Source organism: Oryza glaberrima, chromosome 5 (genome assembly GCF_000147395.1).
Source record: "Oryza glaberrima chromosome 5, OglaRS2, whole genome shotgun sequence".
NCBI classification, from domain to species: domain Eukaryota; kingdom Viridiplantae; phylum Streptophyta; class Magnoliopsida; order Poales; family Poaceae; genus Oryza; species Oryza glaberrima.
In genome coordinates, this window is record NC_068330.1 from 8028738 (window position 1) to 8051853 (window position 23116).

Genomic DNA, 23116 nt, shown 5'->3' on the forward strand with positions numbered 1-23116 from the left:
ACACTGACCTTGCAGGAAAAAAATATCAAGCTAATAGTGAATTGTTTGCTAGCTGAAACAATGTGATCACAGGTATGAAGAGAATGAATAAGCAGAGAACTGAGATATCATGATTTACAGAATTATGCATCATCTTTTTCAATGACAAAAAATGAGCTCATTGTCTTTCAATTAACACACCATGTATAGTCTTATGTGATGGCAGTGACATGCTGACTGAACTGGGTCACTTTTACTGCAATGCTCTCAATGTGCTCGTAAGCAAAGCCTCTACCAAAGAAAACATAAAATAGTTCCAGTTTCTCCCAAAATACGACAGCTAACTGCGAGGATCAAAACACTCAACTTTCCAGGTTTCTCAAAAAGTCAAAATGAGAGTTCTCCATGCTACCATTCATCAGCTTCCTAATTCATTAAAACTCATGTCAGTAGGTTTTTATGAAACCTGAATCGAATAGAAAACATTAGAATGCATATAGAAAATAATTTAGTGATCGACATAAAAGCAAGTAAACAGAAAACTGACAGTGGCTCATCATGATGACAATGCTGGGCAAGATTTTGTACAGTCCTAGTGTGCACCTAGTAATGTCTGCTTGTTCAGTATACCACACAAGCCAAAAGAAATACCACCGTAGCCCCCTATAACTGCTTTTTATTGTCTTTAAACCAATGAACATGATATTCTTATTACTTTCTAGATTATTGGTCCCAGCCTCCCAGGACAAAATAGTAGAACAGGATCACTTGTGACAAACAGAAAGCTCTTAATTAGTTGCCCATAATTTTATATGGGACAATAAATCATATTGATTTGTTTACTGAAAACAAATCATGATGTTGACTATCATTTTTATACTTGGTATTTTATTGGCCTAATTTGGTATATGTTTATAGGCCGTGCAATGCTTGTTCAGAGAAAAGCTATAATCTGCACACTGAGCCAAGGCTCAAGAGTAGAACATGATTGTGATAATTTTGAATGTAGTCTACTACTACACTAAAGACTGCAGAAGAAGCGAAAGTTGCTGAAGTATTATTCTCATCTGAAATATCGATCTTATAAACTGGACTCTCATGATTCAGAGTAAACACTTGAAAACATGAGGACACTGCATCTATATTCTTGAGTCTTGACAATGGTTACATGCCAACAGATCTGAACTATCCTATTAAAAAATATTGTATTAGAGCAATTAAGTGAAGCACAACTCTTTGTGATACCATGTGAAGATCATAACTGTGTCAGTCTTCTGTTAACATTTCCCCCAAAATGAGTTCATTGTTGCAGAATCATTGACATCCTAATACGTAATATCCAAAAAGAAAGAGCTTCCTACTCCACCAAGAACATCTTTCACCTGTTAAATTTCAGAGACATTAGGGACATCTAATTGATCATATGCAGAGAATGAGCTGAGGAAGAAGCGAACAAAAATGATGGTATTGTACTATATGCCTGTCCTTTTTTTTTTAATAAAAGCACACTGCATATTGATTTTCGTTGATTTTCTGATCAAAATCAATATGCTACAAAAATTAGAGACATGATCACTTGTTAACTAACACTAAGCAATATAAACAATAATAAGACTATAGTCTTTATTTACGTTTGACTACTAAATAAGTTTTACTGGACCAATGCGAACATTGTATTAACTAGTGACTACCATCAGGCAACTACAGATCTTACAGCTGATGCAAGGTCAAGACATTAATGTTTGGCATACTTTTTTTTTTAAAAAAAAAAGGTAGAAATGAATTCCGGCCTATACATCAACAAAGGATGCAAACAACCATTTTTAATTCAGAAGTGATATTACAATTTACAAGATGGTAGATAGCATCGTTGATTTTCTTAAAGCAGAAGTACCAATTTTGTAAGCTACGCTATCATGATCAGCAGCAAATTAACACTAATTAATAAGTTGTTAACACAGTTTCTTTAACAGGGGAGATAAGGAAATGGATGGTAAATATTAAACAAGAGTATCAAATGAGAGAACACAAGGACAGAATTTTTTTTCACCTCAATTATTCTTGTCGCTGTGTACACGAACCAACATGTCTGATAAAGTCTTGCCTTTGGCATCACCTTTGTTGCACGAAAAAGTTCCTTCAATCGCAGGACATGAACAATTATACCACAAAACGAAAAGTAGAAGCTCACATTTTTGTACATTGCATACAATAGATGAACATCCAAATAGGTAAACTGAGGCAACAAGAGCATAGCATTCTCATATCAAATGAACTATTAAGACAAAGGGGAGTTACTAATACCAACTTTCTATTCTGAAATTTCAGTTTTTCAGGATATATTCAGAAATGTTATTCAAAATTACTCTGCTAATATCCATAAGTATCTTATCTTAAACAAAACATGAAGGTGTGAAATTTGGTTACCTACCTGCATTAGGGATTTGGCTTGATCCAAGCCATGGTGGGAGCACGCACGGCTTAAGGCAAGTGGTGATAGCCCATGGCGAGCCTTCACTTTCATCAGTGAGCGAACACCCTAGCACCTTGCCCATATCCATGTCGACCGCAAGAACATGTTTGCCAATTAGGACACAAATGCAGCTTGAGTTTAGTGGGTCAATAACGCCAATCCGCGGGGTGGAAGTGTAATCCTTTGAGGGGAGGCCTCCTCCATTAACATGGTTCCTGCAGAGTGGAGCAAGCTCCACCTGGTGCTCCATCGTCCAGCTGCCGCCGTGGTCGTCGAGGGCAAATGAGCTGAGCACGAAAGGATCCTGGTTGGACAACTCGACGTAGCGCAGCCTCCCCTCGCTGACTCCCAGGCGCCGGAACATACCCAACGCTTGTACTGGATGGGTGCTGGGCATTGGCCACACACTGCCCCTCGGGAGCTCGACGAAGCGGAGCTCCGGCCGGTGGCTGAACGGGTCGGCGGAGATGGCGCCCCAAGTCGGATCGACCCACCACAACTGTCCGGCGAACGCCACCGCCTCGAGGTATAGCTCCATCCGCCGCGGGAGCGGGAGCGGGGACGGCAACGGCAAGCCCACCAGCTTCTCCCACTTCCCGGTTTGCGAGAGGAAACGCCGCATGACGAAGGTTCGTTCATCCCCGTTGCGGCTGCGGTCCTCGTTGAGCAGAGCGACGGCGTACCTGTCAGGCGGGCCGTGCCCGGCGGCGGAGGCGGACCGGGTGAGGAGGCCGGCGTTGGGGCCGTAGGACAAGGTCTTCTTGGTGCCGTCGATGTCCGGGAGGCGGAACAGCTCGCCGGTGATGGGGTTGCAGACGAAGCGCGTGATGTCCGGGTCCATGTCGACGCCGATAAGCTTAGGCTCCCGAGTGCCGCTGTGCGTGGAGACGACGGGGGCGTGGGCATCCGAGTAGCAGAGGAGGAGGAGGCCGTCGCCGCTGGTGGTGCACACCATGCCGCCGAGGAGGGCCATGACGTCGCCGTTGTCGGGGCCGGGGCCGGGCCGGCGGTCGAAGAGGTGGTCGGGCACGTAGAGGTTGGAGGCGCCCGGGGGGTCGGCGAGGATGAAGAAGGCGCGCGGCGCGGTGGATCTGACCGCCGGGATTTGGTAGATCATCGCCCACGGCGGCGTGCGCGAGGGCGAGGCGGCCGCGGTGGAGAGGGCGCGCCGGGCGGCCACGGACGCGGCGGCGGAGAGGGCGCGCCGGAGCGGGAGCCACTGCATTTTGGGAGTAGTCGGCTTGCCAGCGAAGGAGAAGCCGAAGAGGCGTGGTGGGTGGAGCTCTGACAAGCCGCGGCAGGTTGGATTTTGCAGTTGTGTGAGCTGGTGCACTAGACCTGGCGCACGCAGTGGGCACCTGCTGTGGGTCCTTCTACCCGTTGCCGTGGGGTTCGCATCCTCTGCCATTAGGGGGTAAATGGCAGAGGGGAACAGTAAAATGTGAGTAGCGCTACAGTGTTTTGCCATTGCTACAGTTGCGGTGGGGTTCTCTTCTTGGGCCCACATGTCCAGATGAGCGACCGGACGAGACACGGAGGGGGAAAGTGCGTAGCCCTTTGACGTTGGGTGTGTTTAGTTTCTGCGCGTAAATTTTTTTTAAAGTATGCGGACACATATTTGGTATTAAATAAAAATTAATAATAAAATAAATTATAAATTTTATCGAATTTATTAAGTCTAATTGATCCGTCATTAGTAAATATTTACTATAGCATCACATTGTTAAATCATGACGTAATTAGACTCAAAAGATTCGTCTCGCGATTTACATGCAAACTGTGCAATTGGTTTTTTTTTCATCCACATTTAATGCTCCATGCATGTATCCAAATATTTGATGCGACGCTTTTGGTCAAATTGTTTTGGAATCTGAACAAGGCTGTTTTCGATATTGCATTTTTGGCCTCCCCTGATTTCTCGAACTATTAAATGATGATGCAGTTTTATAAAAATAAATTAATAGAAAAATAATTTTGAAATTATATTAATGCACTTTTAAAAGTTTTTTTAAGCGCACTCCCTCCATCCAAATATATACTCCCTTCGTACTCCGACATGGTTTTCGAGATGCTACTTTGACCAACAATATCTGTAAAAATAAAATGTTTTAAATAAAAAAAGTTGCATATTATGATAGTTTGTTTAATGATAAATCTAGTAACATCAATTTTACGTGATTAATCTTTTTTATTTTTTTGCTATTAATAGTCAAAGTTAAAAATGTTTGACTTATCCCTATTCTAAAAATGTTTATATTTTCGGACGGAGGGAGTAAGATATTAGGACTAGATGTGATACATCATAATACTACCAATCTATCCCGATTCATAGTACTATGATTTGTCTCATCCGGTTCTAATATCTAATGTTTTGGAAGAGAGAGAGTAATTATTCATGTGTTAATTAGCAACTCCATTTTATGTGTCGACGGGGAATGGTTCCTAACCCATTCAAAAAAACAACCTGATGCCTAGTTCTAAACTTCTTTAAATCACAGTTTTCGTAAGCACACTTCTCGAACCGTTAAATGGTACATTGAGTGAAAAATTCTATGTAGAAGTTTTTCTTAAAATCAAATAAATATATTTTTAAAATTTATAATAGCTAATACTTAATTAATTATGTGCTAATGAGTTATCCCATTATATATGTGCCACTAATATTCTCTTTCATTTTGGAGTTTCGAACGAGCCTTTAGAAGCCGTATTTTTACAGATAGACAACCTTGCGTTGTGACACCTAGTTTCATATAGATAAGTTAAAAATAGAGATATCTTTTGTAAAAGCATTTGTAACATATGGTGGTGTTCGTTTCTAATAAAGGTGAAGATGAAGCTAGGGCACAAATCAAGAAAGCCATTAGCACATGATTGATTAAGTATTAATTATTACAAATTAGAAATTTGGATTTATTTAATATTTTTAAAGCAACTTCTATATAGTATCTAATATTTTAAAGCAACTTTTATATAGAAAATTTGTCAGATGAAACACATCATTCACTGGTTTGAAAAACATGCTAATAAAAATCGAGGTAGAATTTGTATCTTAGATAGGAAAGAACGGGTGGTACTTTGGAACAAAGTTCCTTAAATTCCTTTAAAATTGTTTGCTCTCATGCAGTACAAGCGTGATCAATCATCCTTCCCATCCCACACACAACTTCTGTCCAATAATAAATGGATCTAACATGAGATTTGATATTATCTATGACAATGAATCGGGATAGGTGACTAAACAGATGTATATTCATTATAGTAGGTAACATTACATCTTATATTAAATTGATTTATTTTAGGACGAAGGAACTAGGCAAGTATTATTCATGCTCCTACATTATACATATAAGTATTTTGAATGCACCAACAGGTCATTACTAAACAATGTCTTTTTTTAGATTGGAAATGGATTACATCTCCGATCTCTGCTCGTAGGCATACAGCAAAAAAGTCTCAGAAGTAAACATAAAAGAAATTAAAAAAATACATGATAGGATAAACCCCGAACTTCTGCCAATAAGAGGATCTACTAGAATAATGTTTCCAAAATCAAATAGATTGTATGACAAAATTCTGTAGGTACTACACCATCTAAACTGTAATAAAAGTTTCTTGGCTATAAATTCCAAACGTGTAGCATCATTGTCCATAGTATCTTGTTGTTCTTGTGAAAGCATCATACACCAAGAGTGGAGCCAGTTGGAACACATGAAGATAACATGCATGATGCTAGACATTTTTTTATGGTTAAAAATTACAACATTACGGCAACGACAGATTGACCAACATAGAGTACTAACTCCAAATAAAATCATTTTTTAGTCTAGGCACTCCCCTTAGCCAGTTACCAAAAATATCTTTTACATTTTGGAAAAGGGAATATTAATGTCAAAGAAGACATATCGTCAAGAAAAACGTGCAACATGACAGTAAGAGAAAAGATATTGGATGGTCTTTTGTATATTTTAAAAAAACAGATTAGATTGCTTGTTTCCCCTCCATTCTCTCTTTGTGAGGTTATCTTTTGTTAAGATAACCCAACTATACATCTCAAATAGTGAATCGCATGGATTTCCATTTTGTAGGTTAAACAATGGTGTATGTCAAATGGGCTAGGAAATCCAAACGTGGCTTAACCATCAAAGTACTGTGTCCACAATGCTAGCTTGCATGTAGCCTTTTTTTTTTTTTTGGTACCATATGGTCAAATAGATGGTCAAATAGATTAAGGTTGTATTTAGATCCAGGGGTGAAAAGTTTTAGCGTGTTACATCGGATATACGGACACTAAATTGAAGTATTAAACGTAGACTAATAACAAAACAAATTACAGATTCTGCCTGTAAACTACGAAATGAATTTATTAAGCTTAATTAATCCATCATTAGCAAATATTTACTGTAGCACCATATTGTCAAATCATGGACTAATTAGGCTTAAAAAATTCGTCTCGCAATTTACACGCAAACTGTGTAATTAATTTTTTTTCTACATTTAATATTCCATACATGTGTTCAAACGTTCGATGTGATAGGGTGAAAAAATTTACCAGAGGTTCTAAACAGGCCCTAATCCATCATACTAATGAGGCAAACATTATATCCCTATACGTTATTGACACTGTTTAATGCTAATGCTATACAAATATAAGTATCATGTACATATATATCGACTCCATGTAAAATATTCGTTCTATGTTTTTTTTAAGAAATATTCGCTCTATGTTATTGTTGTGTACTTGTGTTCTGTGTTCTCTTTTATGTAAAAAATGTTTATGCCTTTTATCTTCATCGTCATCTTGTCCACCGCTGAATAATAAGCAGCCTCCTCTCTTTACATCCTTCTTATTTATCTTAGGGAGGAAAATTTATTATAAGAACAGTGAGAAACTTTTTTATATATGCACTGAAATATGCTGAATACATAAATCATTAGGTCCCTTCACCAAAGCTTGATAAAACCACGCGGCGTAACGTACAAGTGAAAATGTGAAACCAAGGTGGTTTTTGTCTTAAAGCGGGGTGAAGCAAATGGCATTGAAAGTTCAGAGATTGACCATCATGTTTGCCATGCTAGCTGCTACTCTCTCCGTCCTATAAAGCAACCTAGTCCCAGATAAAACACTTCATAAGCATATCTGGATTCGTTGTAGTACAATGGTTCTACCAAATGAAAGCAAAACACTGTTTTCTGCGTATAAATCATGAAATCACTGCGATATATTCGAATGATTCCCTGCTCTTCTGCCTCAAATAAGTAACAGAGAGATATTTTACATATCTTGCCTACCAGTAACAATAGATTGGCACTTAGGTGCTGATGCACACGTATAACCAAGCATGAAGATACAACCCGAGATTTAGTATTGAATTATTTACCAGCTGAAACAATGTGATGACAGGTATCCGATATGAATAAGCAAGCACAGAAGATGCCTAAACAAGAATCCTGGCAAGTTACATTAACATCCATCGATCTATTTTTCAAGTGCAAAGATGACCATATTGTCCAGCAACAAACACAGCATGTATATTCTTATGTGATGGTCATGACATGCTGGCTGAATTGAGTCACTCTACTGCAATGTTCTCAATATGCTCACAAGCAAAGCCTCCACCCAAGAAAAGGAAAAAAATAAAAAGGGTTCCTGTTTCTCCAAAAATATGTAGATAAACTGTGAGGTCAAAACACTTGGAACTTCCATTGGGTTTCCGAAACGGGACTTCTACAACTACCATCCATCAGCTTCCTCATTCGTTAAAACACCTTCAGTTGGTTTTTAAGAAATCTGAATCAAACAGGAAACATTAGGATATGTTTGAATAGAATGAGCGGTATAAAAAAAACGAAAACATAAACAAGTAAATGGAAAACTATGATAGTCCATCTAGCCATTTCTACTTAAGAAATTGAAAAGAGAGCATGTTATCTTTTATTCAAGTCCTGATTCAGTACTATATTACACAACAATTTTATTTTATATTCATGTCTTTATTCAGCAGAATACCTAATTATGATTTTTACTATCAAATCGTAGTAGCAAGCTTCATCATCTTAGACTCTTAGGCTTGATAAGAGATAATATTTTAGGACCAAAGAATGACAGTGACTCAGCATGATTACAATGCAGGGAATCCTTTCAGCTCTTACACAATACTATTATGTTTTATAGGCAAAAGTTTCTAGTTTGCACTTAATCACATCTACTGGTTCAGTATACACAGAAGCCAACAGAAATACCAGCATAGTCATATACAAGATATGCTTACCTTCCATCAATTTTTTTTATCCCAGCAAAAATATTACATGAAGCTTTTAAGTGGTTGCTCATAATATTATACACAATGCAACAAACTATAATTAACTCTTATGAAAATAGATACTTATAATGATGACAAGACCAAACACCTTTAAGGCTTTTATACTTAGTGACTTGGTTACCTACTTCATATTTTATTGGCCAAATTTGGAGTTTGCTTTATGCAATGCTGTTTAAACAACAGCTATAATCTGCTTTTTTATGCAAAGTCAATACTGAAGAGTAAAACATGACTGATAATTTTTAGTGTACTTTACCCTAGGATGCACCTTGTATTAGGGATGGATCCAGGAGAAAATATCATCTAGGTCACTAATCAAATTTCTTTAAAAAATAATCGTGTCATTGCAGATTATAAGAGAAATTTCTTAATCTAAAGAGGACTTATACAGTGATTGGCAAAGAGTAACCGGTGTCAAATGACAGTGATGAATGTGTGCTGGATCTGCCCCTTCGTCTAAAGTGCTACCACAAGACGGAAGAAAAAGCAATATTTGCTCAAATGTTATGCTAATTCAACTAAAATATCCATCTTATCTTATAAAATGGCCTTTCATGATTCGGAGCACACACTTCAAGAAAATAAGGAATACAAGCAGTGAAAAGTGGTAATCGAACGGCATCCATGTATGGTGAAAAGAATTAACAAGACGACTGATTGAATAATAGTTAGCTTAATGAAGTACCTGCTGACCCATTTGCTGTTTGGTCTCAAGTCATCTTCTTCCTATCTACACGAACCAACATGTCTGATAAACTCTTGCTTTTCGCATCCGCCTTGTTCCTTGAAAGAGTTTCTTCAATCACAAACAGAAGGATTTTCAAAATTTTACAAGAGAAAACAATAATGTAAGTAGATACACGTTTCCAACATTGCATATTGAAGTGACAAAACAAATGATACTACCAGTACCACTATGCACAAGCTAAGCCTCCCACTAACATTATACCGTTTCAAGTTTCAACAGAGATGTAAAACGAACAAAGTCCTGGATCTATCTAATTAACACTTAATAAGCAAATCTGGTGTGTCAAGCATGCATGTACACGGGAGAAATCACATGAAAGATGATCACCTGCACGGGGGATCCGGCACGATGCAAGCCACGGAGGGAGCAAACATGGTGTAAGTGTATCCACGGAGGGATCACTTCCACCTCCCAGCGTGCACCCAAGCAAATCCCCATTGTCCATGTCTATGGAGACAACCTGCCTGCCAACTACGAGGTGCATGCAGCCAGCGTTCAGTGGGTCAATGGCTGCGATCTGCGGCGTGTTCTTGCAGAGGTTTTGGTCATGCGGCCAGAGCCGGCGAAGAGCCACGCGGTGCTCCAGCGTCCACCCGCCGCCGTCGTCGTCGAGGGAGAACGAACTGAGCACGAATGGCTCCTCCTGGGACACCTCGGCGTAGCGCAGCCTCCCCTCGCTGACGCCGACGCGGCGGAACCTGCGCAGCTCCCGGCGCTCCTTCTCCATGGGCTGTGTCACGCTCCCTCTCGGCAGCTCGACGAAGCGGAGCTCCGGGCGATCGCTGAAAGGGTCGGCGGAGAGGGCGCCCCAGCTCAGGTCGACCCACCACAGCCGGCCGGCGAAGGCCACCACCTCCTGCGTGGATGTGTTCATGCGACGCCGGTGGAGCGGGAGCGAGGACGGCAAGCCCACCAGCTTGTCCCACTTGCCCGTTTGTGAGAGAAACCGGCGCATGGCGAACCGTTCGTCCCCGCCACGGTAGCCCTCCGAGTCCTCCCTGAACAAAGCGACAGCATACCTGTCCGGCGGCCCGTGCGGGCGTTCGGATTGGGTGAGGATGCCGATGTCGGAGAACCACGCGGTCTTCTTGGTGCCGTCGATGTCCGGGAGGCCGAACAGCTCGCCGGAGATGGGGTTGCACACGAACCGCGTCATGTCGGGGTCGATGCTGATGCCAGTCAGCGCGCGCCACCCACCGCCGCCGGGGACGAGGGGGGCCGTGCCGGTGACTTCCATGAAGGTGAGGAGGAGGAGGCCGTCGCCGCTCGCGGCCTTGACGAAGCCGGCGAAGAAGGCGTTCAGCTCGTCCGTGTCGGGGTCGGGCACGCGCGGCGCGTAGCCGACGAGGTGGGCGGGGGCGATGAGCCTGGAGCCGCACGGGGGCTCCGCGAGCCGGAGGGACACGCGCCGCTCGGGAGATCCGACCGCCACGTACTTCTCCACCATCGCCCACGGAGGGCGCCGCGACGCCGTGGAGAGGGCGCGGCGTACGGGCGCGGACGCGGCGGCGGACAGGGCGCGCCGGAGCGGGAGGCGCTGCATCTTTGGGCGGAGGCGGCGCGCGTATCGTGGCGAGCGTAGCCTAGCCTAGCTTAGCCTACCCTACCGGAGAAGGCGAGGCGGCGGGGTCGGTGGTTCACGGTGGGTGAGGTCCATGGAAAGAAGTGGAGCTCTGACACGAGCAGCAGAGGGGCAGGGAGCCGTGACGTCCGGCCGTGGGCTCGGTCCACCGTGAGCCAGGGCATTTGGAGCCGAGAGGGTTTCTCAACGGTGTGGCCCGGTGCGCATAGACTCGGTGCAGCATTTTGCGTTGTTCTACTTGGAGACGTTACCTGTCTCTATCCATCTGCTCCTGCCTCTGTACTTGTTCATCCTTTTTGAACGATCCGTTGACAGCTGGCCTACAAAAAGCATGGCAACGGTTTCCCGCCAAAATGCTCAGGTTGTGTCGGCCTGGGAGCCACAGACGGTGTTGGCCCAATGGGCTGTGATCCTCAAGGTCCAACGTAACAATATGAAGATAATTCTTCAGTTAGAATCAGCCTTTTGATTTGTGTACTACTCTCTCCGTCCAACGAAGACTTTTTTTTTTTTTGTCTGCGTCCAACGTTTGGCTGTTTATCTTATTTGAAAATTTTATAAAAAAATTAGTCACGCATAAAAGTACTATTCTTGTTTTATCATGTAATAACAACAAAAATATTAATCATAGAAAAATTTTAAATAAGACGAAGAGTCAAACATTATATTCAAAAACTGGAAAATGAAATCTTCGTGGGATGAAGCCTGAAGGGAGTACAACGTATCTCGTTTTTCATAACTACGATGTATTTTTTATAAAAAAGCTTTTTATATCTTTTTATAAAAAATCAAATTATAGTTAACAATTAATTAATCATGTGCTAATAATTTTGCATTCCAAAAAATCCCACCCGTTCAGCCAGATCGAACAAATCCCCCCCCCCCCTGTTGGTGTGTTTTGCTCAAAAGAGAGTTCAGAGCAACTTTTGCATGAAACATTCGTCTCATGAAAACACTACTACATTAAGGATTTTCCCGTGCGGATGAATTCAATTTTCGCGTGTAGAGCATTTGACCGTCTGGAAGGAAGTATCTGCGAAAATCGCGACTTTTTCGTGCAGGCGACGCACCCGCGCGTGCAGGCGCTTAAGCCGCCCGCACGGGAAAATGAAAAATCGAAAAAAAAAACCAAAGCCTAACCCTAATCTAGCCGCCACCCTAGCTGAGGTCCGCCGCTGTCGCCGCCACAAGCGCTGGCGACGAATCCGCCGCCCGCTCCCATCGCCACCGGGGAAGGGAGGGGAGGAGCCGCGGGCTGCCGTCGTCGTTGTCGCCGCCACCCCCCTCCCCCATGCCTCCCCTCCGCCGGATCTGCAAGGGGAGGGGCCGCGTGCCGCCGTCCGCCGCCACCGCTGTCGCCGCCGCCTGCGCCCGTCGCCAGGAGGAGATCGAGGAGAGAGGAGTGAGAGAGAGAGGGGGAGGATAGAGAGAGTCAGATTAGCCGGATAAATAAAAGAGAGAGAGAGGGGGGACTTAGGTGCGCACGGATAGGGGAAAGGAGAGAAAAAGGGATTTTTTTGAAGTGGGTAGGAGGGAAACTATTTTCCCCTGCGGTTCTCTTAATATATTGCACGGGAAATTTGGCTCATTTTCACGTGCAGCCTAATTAAGAGGACCGCACGGAAAAATCGATTTTCCCATGCGGTCCTCTTAAATGGATCGCACGCGAAAATGAGCTGATTTTTCCGTGGGGTGCGAGTTACCGCCCGCACGCAATCTAAAAGGGTCCCTGTCCAGGAAATGATCATTTCAATAGTAGTGAAAAATCAACGTTTGAGAATATATTCGTCTCATAAAAAATCAACTTATGAAAATGAACGGGTCAAATGCTTCCAGATTCCTTCATTGAAGTTTCTTTTTATATACTCCTGTCAAAAAAAAAGCCAACCTAGGATTAGGGTAGCCAACCTCCTAATCCTAGGTTGACTTTTTTTGGACAGAGCCAACCTAGGACCCCTAGGTTTAGCTTTTTTTTTTTTTTTTTTGACGGAGGAAATATGTAGAGAGTACGATCTTAGTATACGCAGGTACTACCAACCTTGGTTACAGACTTACAGTAAAAGCAGACTGTTTACTTACCATCAGCAGATTGGCAGTTAAGTTCAGCATGCATCAATAGATTGGCAGTGCATCCAACATTGATGCATTTCCAACTTAAACCAGATTATACTAAGCACGATCTCGCGTTGTAAAAAGCAGACTGTTTATTTTTCTGGCAAGCAGGGTTAACGATGACTAATATTTTGGGGGCTACAGAAGTCTAATGGTAGAAACAAAATAAATAAACAATGCGATATTCGCTTCAATTGAGCATGCCGAAGGACAAAGAATGCAATAAAAATGGCAAAAAAATTTTCCAAACATCACATTCGAATTGCATGAATCAGACAACCAAATGTCTCAAAAACTTCAGCAAGTTACCAATTTACTACCATCAGTAATCAGACTGCCAGTCATCGATTGTGTTAACACACAAAGCTGCCAATCTTCCAACAGATTAACATCAAATAGTTGCTCATCTTCCAGCAGATCAACATCAAATCAAAGAGTTGCTAGAAAACGAGTATCTAAGATGACATACACAATGTTTTCCCTACGTCCAAAAACGAAGACTCGTAATCTGCTGCCAACATGAACCTACAGTTCAAAGCAAACTCACTTAGGGAACCTTTGCTCAGCTAATTTTAAGTTCGCATGCATAAGTGAAACTCGAAATTCAGCTGTCAGCCAACATTTCCAAAAAAAAAAAAGGAAGTTTATGTAGCACTAATTGCATCGTAGTGCATCACTTCATAAGAAAGAAAAGCTTCCTAATCTATCAGAAGTTCAGAACAACTTCAACAAAAGACTTCCTAATCTATCAGAATGGCTTTCACTTTCACCTGTTAAATTTCAGAAACCTGGAGATAACAAGTTAAACGTTAGATACATCTTATTGATCATAACAAAGGAGTGACATGAGAAATTAACCATTTCTTCTTGCTACTATAAAAACACGTATTAACAGAAATAATAGTGTACTCCCATATACCTCTTTGCAGTTTCATATAGAGAAAAGTATAATTGCATGTTTATTTTCCATGTGCATTTTTTTGTTGCATCAAAACCTTAAGGCAGGATAGCTTGATAAAGAAACATTAATCATTGTAGACAGTAACTCAAGATGCCAACAAAACTAAAGGCTTTCATTTAGGTTTACAGGACGAATTTGAAGCTTGTGTACCTCCCTATCATGAGAAAAAAAATACGAAGGTTGAGATGTATACGAAGAAATTATAGTCATCTATCACAAGAAGGATGATTTTATGATGTATATAGGGGTATTTATATCTCTCGTTGCAACAAAAAATAACTACTTATTACACAAAGATAAAATACGTCCTTATGCCTCACAAGGATGGGAAATACTCCCATCAAGTCATACGAGGTAGTTTAAATCATACTGTAACAAGTATGTACAGCTAATAGAAGGTCTTGAGTAAAATGCAATATCAATATTTTTTAGCATACTCCTGCATAGTGAATCTAAACTGCAACTACAAGAGCAATGTAGATAGGAATATTTTACTGTTTGAAACCTACTCCCTCCGTCCCATAAAAAATAAATCTAGGACCGCACATCCGGTATTAGGTTGGTTTTTTATGGGATGGAGTGAGTAAGTAGTAGTCATTTTGTAAACAAGCCTGTCTCAAATGACAACAGGGACATATAGGCAGAGAAAGTAGCCAGCCATAAATGCAATTTCCTTGACACAATAAAGAATGAAATAGTTGGTGGTTCAAAAAAGGATAACTAGAGAAAGTACCAGATATATATTCCACAAACCATTTCCACAGGGTAGAAAAACTTACAATATGATCACTTGACAAGAAACAGGAAGCAATTTACATAGTAGCTCATAATGACAACAAGACTACCGACTTTATTTAGGCTTGCATCCTAGATTCCTAGACTACCGACTCATAATTTACTGTTTGAAGTTTGTATTCAGTGATAACTGGCAGATAAAACCACAGCTACAACCTGTACAGCTCCAAGGTCTATAGTATGACATAGTAGCCATAGTTATTTGTGTACTGTTGTATGGTGAGGTGAATTTAATTTAAAGTGCACCACAGTAATGGTCAGCAAAAGTAACTAGTCAGGACTCATGTTTCCTTAACATAGGAAAGGATCAAATATATCATCTATACTCTCTTAAAAGGGAATAGTGGTGGTGGTTCTGCCACCACCCCATCAAACTCCCAACCTTTTTTGAGAGGAAAAAGAACAAGTGAGGGTAGAGGGCTCACATGTCAACCACCCCCACCAACTCTCTACATTTTAGAAAGAAAAAGGACAATGTAGGGTCAAAGGATCCATATATCAGTAATAAAATATATGTGGCAACTAAGAGATGATATGTGCAAAGAATGTTAGTAATAACGGGTTGTCTATACTCCTTTAAAAGAGTGTAGTACTCCTTTAAAAGAGAGTTGTCATGGTGGTGATTCTGCCACCACCCCCACCACCAACTCCTACCTTTTCTGAAGAAGAAAAAGGAGAGGTGGGGCTAGAGGGTCCACATGTCAACCACCCCCACCAACTCTCTACTTTTTGGAAAGAAAAAGGATAATGTGGGGCAAAAGGGTCCACATATCCGTAGCAAATATATGCAGCAATTAAAAGATTATATATGTAGAAAATGATGGTAATAACGGGTTAATGATAATTTTCTTTAATTAAAATTTTGTTGCAATGCACGGGCCATATGCTAGTTAGACAAGAATAGCAGAATAAAGTATCAAGCGAACTTGGTTCTTTACCTCAATTCTTCGTGTCCTTATCTGCACGAACCAATATGTCTGACAAGGTTTTGCTTTTGATGTTGCTCTTGGTATTTGGAGTTCCTACAGTGAGGGAGTTAAACAATACAACATAAGAAATGGAACTGTACATTTGTGTACATTCGTATACAGTATGCAAGAGCATAGCATCTTGTCTCTGACACATTCAACAGATAAACCTGTTTAGGGTGGAAAATAATGTCTGAGATCTCTTCATGTAGAGAGATGTGTATATGTGCGGGCGTGCCAGTGTAGCTAAGTACACAATAAACAAAACATAGGAAACATGCACTTTATTAATCTCAAGGATTATAAATACAAAATTCCCATATAATGATACGCGCTTTATGGCCTATTGTTGGACAGATCTGACCTGAGCAATGTGGTCTCCTGGTTCCCGGGGCCTCGAAAAGCTCCCGGTTAATTACCTCCGCAGGTCTAGACCTGTAAGAGAACCTCCGATTAAGCTGCTAGTGGTCGTCTCGTCGTCTTCGCTTCGCATTCTCCATGCATGGTTGTGATGGTGATGTAAATGTGGGCGCCGGCAGCGATCCACGGCCTCGTCGGTCCGTGCGTCGGTGTTGGTGACATAGCCTTAGCGTCGGCTTCGCCCGCCCTCGTCGTCTAGCCTCGTCGGTCTTGAACGACGTGTCGGTGTAGATTGCTTGGAGAAGACATGCATGGAATCGTGTAGCTTGGACGGCTCGACGTCATAGCAGTTGCATCGGGATCATATTAGGAAAGAAAGGAGTAGTAGGAGATGGTCGGTGCAGACCACCGAACTATACTTGCACTTGAGAAATTAGTGTATAACGATATACATCCTCATGGCCAAATGAGTATAGCTTAGTAATAAGCCATTTTGTTGGTTTGCTTGCTACTGTGCGCACAGTAGCATGCATGCACACGTGAAACACTAGCATGTGATGATTTTTTTTTAGTAGTTGCTACGGATAGCATGCTTTTCTCCGGGCTTGGCCATCAGCTTTAAGGCAACCCGTGGCACTGTGAATGACATGGCGCCGGCAACGACAGCAACGGAGAACACGTGAAGGAGGAGGCAGTGCCGTCGAGCGCGATCAGGTGAACATCGGCAGCGCCTCAGCGACCGCGTGAAAGCGTCGCCGGTCGGCAGAGTCTCAATGACGAGACATGCTCGGAGTTTGGCGGTGGTGCAGCGATGACGGCACGACGGCGTCTCCTGGTGAGATGGCCTTCGGCAGACGGTGTCACCGGTGGCTTGACGAGCGTCAGGGCGTCGTCGACAAAGCGGATGACATGGTCTCCCGGCCAACAGCGACTCTCCATAGAGATGGCATGAGCGGAGACCGACGTAACGACGATGGCTTGCCGGCGATCTCCGGCGAGATCGCATGGGCAGCAATCTCCATCGCCTGGCGGTGTAGACGAGAGCGGCGGCTTGGCGACGGCTCTGATAGGACTCAGGTTAGGGCGGTTCGGCGACGTTCAAAACCGCCCCGATAGCCTCCTTCTTCCTCTACCGATGACGATCGGCGGGCCAGAACAGCACGGCTTGAAGATGCCTCGGCACCACGGCAACGACGGCAGCTTGACGACGTTTCCGGTGATTCTGATGATTCTCAACATGCTCCAGCAAGACGGCACGGAGATGGCCTTCTCTGGGTTAACCCGGCAAACCTCAACGAGGCGGGTGAAGGCACGGCCAGACTCGACAACAGCGCACGTGAGGAGGATGACGACAGCGCGCGCGAGGAGGCGCTGTGAGGTGGAAGTTGCCACCGGCCAAGCGAGGATGACCCGTGCTCCGGCGGGGCCACGGCGTGAGGAAGATGACAACACCGCCGAAGATGGTCGGCGAGACGTTCGGCATGGCGACTCTGGCGAGGGTGGCGTCATGGCTCCGCGAGCGGCGTTCGCAATGTTGATGTGGTGTACTCCGGCGAGGTAGCATGACGAGGCCCTTCGTCCGGACACGACAACGAACGGTGGCTTGCTCCCCGGTTCGACAAACAGCACTTGCATAACTTGGTGTACTCAACGACGGCGTGCGGGCGCTGTGCAGCGGTGCTGCGGCATTCTCGTCTCGTCGCCATCTCATGCACGCGTGAACTGCAAAAGAAGAGTCAACAAGAAAATCACAGAATTCTCACCCATGGTACAGAAGTTGTTGATGCCTGCGATCTGACGCCGACTCCTGTCGCCAGTGAGTTCTCCGTCCGGCCGCCGAGCAGCCGTCGACGTGCACCACTCCCGTTCCCGACGGAGTCTCCTCCCGTCGAGCCGATCCCACTCGGCTGCTCCGGCGAGGCTACGTCAGTGAGTGTGTGAGGAATGTGTGTGAGAAGAGAGGAGTGAAATGGCTGCGTCGAGATGACTGAGATGGCTGTGTGAAGAGAGTGAAATGGCTGTGTCCGTGTGTAGTGAGTGATGGTCTCCTTTTATAGGCGCAGGGAGCCCTAACCCACACGCACTGCGAATCCCTCAGCGCCGCCGCGGCCGAGCGTTAGATCGATCCGACTCTTCCGGGTTCAGTTGCTGCAGATCGAGATGACCGGATAAGACTGACGTTATCTCCGCATCAGTAACTTGCCGTTGGCGAGAAATCCTGCCCACGTACGCGTGTGCGCGTGGTTACCCAGCCGCATATGTACGATGAGCATGCAGCATTGATCCACCGGCCCATATACAGCCCATGTACTAGCCTTTGCTTGCCATTGGTTTAATCCCAGGGAGGATTATTTGGTATACATACACGTATACGTAGACTATAGGCGTACGGCCACGAGCGCTCACGTATAAGCTGCTTATATATCGTTCGAATCATTGTTTGCTGGTTCATGCACAAGTATATATTGAGCACACACATATATAGCAATACAAATGAGCCATATATATATGGTTGGCTAGATAGGCACATATACACCACTACGTGCACAGTTTGCATGGCCCATGCATTTCATGCAAAGCAACAAGCTAGCTTCTTAGCTAAATAATCTTGCTTGCTTAGTATATAATGACAAAATGTCATCAAACAAAACCATGTTTATACACTGAAACATGTTCAGCTCAGTTGGCTGTAAATGCATAATTTTCCATCACCATTTAGCTCCACATTGGGCTAGTGCAGATCAATAACGTACTCATCAACAAACAGAATAAAATGGCTATGCATGTTGACAGAAATTTAGGTAAGTTTCAAGCAATTTGCAATGGGTATTTCTGTTTTTTTTGGATGTTTCAACATGCCTACCTAAATTCCCAGATTACAGCAACTAATTCCACCATTCAATGAACAACTGAAATTGGAAATGACTTATGACACAATACTAATATCAAAAAACATCCAACTATATGGTTTATTTTCGAATGACATGTAAGACAGCCTTTTCCCAGATTGCTCCCAAAAGGAGTCTAACAATCTGATGCCAACTTATGGGTTCATGTTTGGAATCTCTACTCGGCTAATTTTAAGTTCAATATGCATCAGTAAACCCAAAGTTGAGGACTCGGCCAATGTTTTCCATAATGAGAAATTGGAATCACAGCTCCAATTGCATAATAATACATCACCTCACCGAAAAGAGAAAAATCCTAATCCATCAGAACAGCTTACACTTGTTAAATTTTAGAAACCTAGAAAGCGAAAGTTAAGCAGTGGGAACGTGCGAGGGGAGTAAGTGATATGAAATGAACCAATATTTATTTATTCATCAGGAACACAAGCAAACAAAAACAATATTATAGTCCCATATACATGTTTGTTTTTTACTCTTCTAATAGAAAAAATAATGTGATTATATTTTTCTTCTACATGCCACTTACATCATTACATCAAAACCGTATGACAGGATCATTGTCAAGAAGCAGGAAGCAACATAGACAATGTCTCAAGATAATAACAAGGCAATTTATTTTGGTTCCAGTCTAGATAAGTTTTCCTGGACCAATGTGAAATTTTGCATTAAGCCACTCCTGGCAGTTCGTACCGTCCGTACAATAATTCTAAAGTAAATGCATGTAAGTTCTAGAGTAAAATGTGAAAGTGATAACTTATAGAGTTTTAGTATAGTCTATTAGTCTTGCATAGTGAATTCTAAACTGCAACAAAAAAGACTGCGAAATATAATTGCATTAAGATATCTCTCCTGACCTACAATAAATCTTCACAAATGATGATACAGAATTTATGCATGAATCATTAACATAGGAAAAAAAAACAGATTCAAAAGAGCATAGGTTAGTTGACTGGACATACATAATTTTTTTCATCTATCACCCCATTGAATTACCAAGCCGCACAACACACTCATCTAGAAACAGAATCAGATAGCTAGCAGGCACATCGATTGAAATTTAAGTGGCTTTCAGACGCTTGACAATTAGCATTTGCAAAAATCCCATAGATTATTCATGAAACAAATCATCCTACTATAAACAGGCCTCCAACCACACGGTTAAATTTCAAGGACAAATCAGAACATATGAAAGTAACAATAAAAATCTGCATATTCACATCGTATGGAAAACATGCATCTCAAAGAAAGCATGAGAAAGAACCTGCAGAAGGTATCCGGTATGATGGAAGCCACGGTGGGAGAACACACGGAGTTAGGAGAGCGGTGAGACATGAGCGAGTATAACTCTCATCACCTAACAGAGAACGCCCAAGCACCTTACCCTTCTCCATGTCAACGGAGATACATTGCACGCCGATTTTGAGGTACATTATGCTAGCATTCAGTGGGTCAATGACACCAATCCGTGGCGTGTCCTCCTGCTGCAATGGGAGTCCCCCATCCACCCGGAGCCGGCTGAGCGCCACCCGGTGCTCCAGCGTCCAGCTGCTGCCATTGTCGTCAAGGGCAAAGGAGCTGAGCACGAATGGCTCCTTCTGGGACGCCTCAGCGTAGCGCAGCCTCCCCTCGCTGACGCCCAAGCGGCGGTACCTGACTAGGCCCCTCCGCTTCTCATCCTTCACGGGCTCCATCACACTGCCCCCTGGCAGCTCGACAAAGCGCAGCTCCGGTTGGTCGCTGAGCGGATCGACGGAAATGGCGCCCCAGCTCACGTCGACCCACCAAATACGGCCGGCGAAGGTCACCGGATCGTGATCCACGAACAATGGCCGCTCGAGCGGGAGCGGGGACGGGAAAACCACCGGCTCGTCCCATTCCCCCTTTTGCGAGAGAAACCGCCGAACGGCGAAGGACCACTCATCGTCGTCGTCGGCGGCGGCGTTTGAGCTGAACGAAGCGAGAGCGTACCTATCCGGCGGCCCGTTGGGGCGGCCAGATTGGGTGAGGATGCCGACGAGTTGCCACTTCAAGGTCTTCTTCGTCCCGTCGATGTCCGGGACGCGGAACAGCTCGCCGCTGAGAGGGTTGCAGACGAAGCGCGTGACGTCGGGCTTCAGTTGCTTGCCGTCGAGCGGTATCGGGCCGCGCGCACCGGCGGCGGGGGCCGCGGTGAGGCCGTCCGTGAAGTCGAGGACGAGGAGGCCGTCGCCGCTGGAGGCGCGGGCGTGGGAACTGCAGCCGCGCATCATGCCGGGGGGGCAGGGCTGCGGGTCGACGAGGTGCTCGGGGACGAGGATGTGGGAGGCGCACGGTGGCTCGGCGAGCTGGAACGCGGCGCGCGGCGACGACGGGGGCATGAGCAGGCCCGTGTGGTGGATCATCCCCCACCGAGGGCGCGAGGCCGAGGCGCCGGCGCCGGCGGCCGTGGAGAGGGCGCGCGCCACGGGCGCCGCGGCGGAGCGGAGGCGGCGGAGCGGGTGCTGCATTTCGGAGTCGGAGGTGGGCAGAGGAAGCGGAGGGGGCAATCGAGGAGAGGGTTTTGCTGCCTTTGCGTTGCGGCGTGAAGGAAGGAGAGTCTTTTACCCCTATAAGTTGAAGCTTACGCGTGTGCCGTAAAAAAATTTTGAGTCACCTGTATGTCATGACACAAACTTTCGTTTACCCGTGTACCATTCCATCCATGTTAGAGAATGAGCTCTGACATATGGGACCACGTATGAAAATGACTAAATTGCCCCTGAAGCATTTTCATCTCTACTCCTCTCCAGTGCGCCTCACTCGAACCCTAGCCTAGCCGCCGCCTCTATAGCCGCCGCCGCCGCCGCCGCCGGTCGTCGCCGTCGCCGGCACGCCGCCGCCGTTGCCTCGCCTCGCCGGCACGCCGCCGCCGCCGCCGCCGCCGCCGCCGCCGCCTCGCCTCGTCTCGCGTCGCCTCGCCAGATCCAGCCTGCTCGGTGGCGGCGGGCATCGGCGCCGCCATCAGGGGGCTCGACGACGGCGTTCTGGACGGTGCCGACGGGTGGTTCCAGAAGATCGTGTCGCTGATGCCGCACCGGCCGATGTCCATCGGCGGCTCGCCGCGGTACGCCGTGTACGACACCGACTTCGGGCTGGGCCGGCCGACGAAGGTGGAGCTCCTGTCCATCGACAAGACGCCCGGCACGGTGTCCATGGCGCGGCATCGAGATCGGCGTGGCGCTGCCGGAGTCCGACATGGCGCGGTTCAGCTCATGCTTCGCCGACGGACTGAAGCAGCTGTGAGGACGAACAGCTTGTTGCATTTCTTGCTTTCTTGCTGCTACATATTGTTGCAGAGTTCAGAGTTTGTTCAGTTTGGGTGTGATTCTGTAATGCTAGCAGTTGGTGATCTTTTTATGTGTGGACTTAGTGTGTTGAATTACTACTTTAAATGTTGGTGATATGAACTTGTTGCTATGGATGCAAGTTATGTCATGAATGTTGATGCTATGACCAAGTTTAGTTGCTTGAACGTTGATCCTATAACCAAGTATTATTCCTGCTTTTTCTAATTTTTTTTGCATTTTTTCTTATTTATCCACGCATTTTTTTCCTTATCCTTTTACGAATTTTCCTTATGTTTTCATATGTTTGTATTTATTTATGATTTTTAAAATTTATTTACGAATTTTTTTTCTTATTTATTCCCTGTTTTCTATTTATTTCCATCACTTTAAAATTTATTTACGAATTTTTCCATATTTATTTCCTGTTTTAACTTTATTTTCAATTTTTAAAAATGTTCACTTTATTTCATTTTCTTCAATCTACATTTCAGCCTCTATGTGCTGTGTGAGCCGATTTCTCTTCCAAATGTTTCATCCAAAGCGGCTGAAATAGAGTAAGGGCAAAATAGACCTTTCAAACCTCCGTTAGTCTCCGTTTAGTGCT

General features: G+C 44.4%; 3 protein-coding genes and 1 pseudogene across 4 annotated transcripts; all 4 read right to left on the bottom strand.

Moving 5' to 3' along the window:
- Positions 1 to 220: 220 nt before the first annotated feature.
- LOC127774699 (uncharacterized) lies at positions 221 to 3654 on the bottom strand. Of its 2 annotated transcripts, XR_008017805.1 has the most exons (4): positions 2411 to 3654; positions 2030 to 2116; positions 1225 to 1361; positions 221 to 405 (listed from the first exon to the last, which is right to left on the bottom strand). XR_008017805.1 is itself a non-coding variant. In XM_052300983.1 (3 exons), exons 1-2 carry the CDS (start codon positions 3567 to 3569, stop codon positions 2031 to 2033), a joined length of 1245 nt encoding a protein of 414 aa, XP_052156943.1. In that variant the 5' UTR covers positions 3570 to 3654; the 3' UTR covers positions 221 to 405; position 2030. The 2 variants fall into 2 exon arrangements, 1 of the variants encoding a protein (XP_052156943.1); XM_052300983.1 differs by lacking the exon at positions 1225 to 1361.
- Positions 3655 to 7810: 4156 nt separating this feature from the next.
- On the bottom strand, positions 7811 to 11113 carry LOC127774828 (uncharacterized). The gene is made up of 3 exons (XM_052301119.1): positions 9848 to 11113; positions 9458 to 9568; positions 7811 to 8240 (listed from the first exon to the last, which is right to left on the bottom strand). The coding sequence occupies exons 1-2, from the start codon at positions 11061 to 11063 to the stop codon at positions 9483 to 9485; spliced, it is 1302 nt and encodes a 433-aa protein (XP_052157079.1). The 5' UTR covers positions 11064 to 11113; the 3' UTR covers positions 7811 to 8240; positions 9458 to 9482.
- A 4796-nt stretch (positions 11114 to 15909) lies between these two features.
- LOC127773480 (uncharacterized) lies at positions 15910 to 21693 on the bottom strand. The gene is made up of 2 exons (XM_052299547.1): positions 20469 to 21693; positions 15910 to 15992 (listed from the first exon to the last, which is right to left on the bottom strand). Exons 1-2 carry the CDS (start codon positions 21691 to 21693, stop codon positions 15910 to 15912), a joined length of 1308 nt encoding a protein of 435 aa, XP_052155507.1.
- Positions 16275 to 18306, bottom strand: LOC127774822 (uncharacterized; annotated as a pseudogene).
- Positions 21694 to 23116: the final 1423 nt, after the last annotated feature.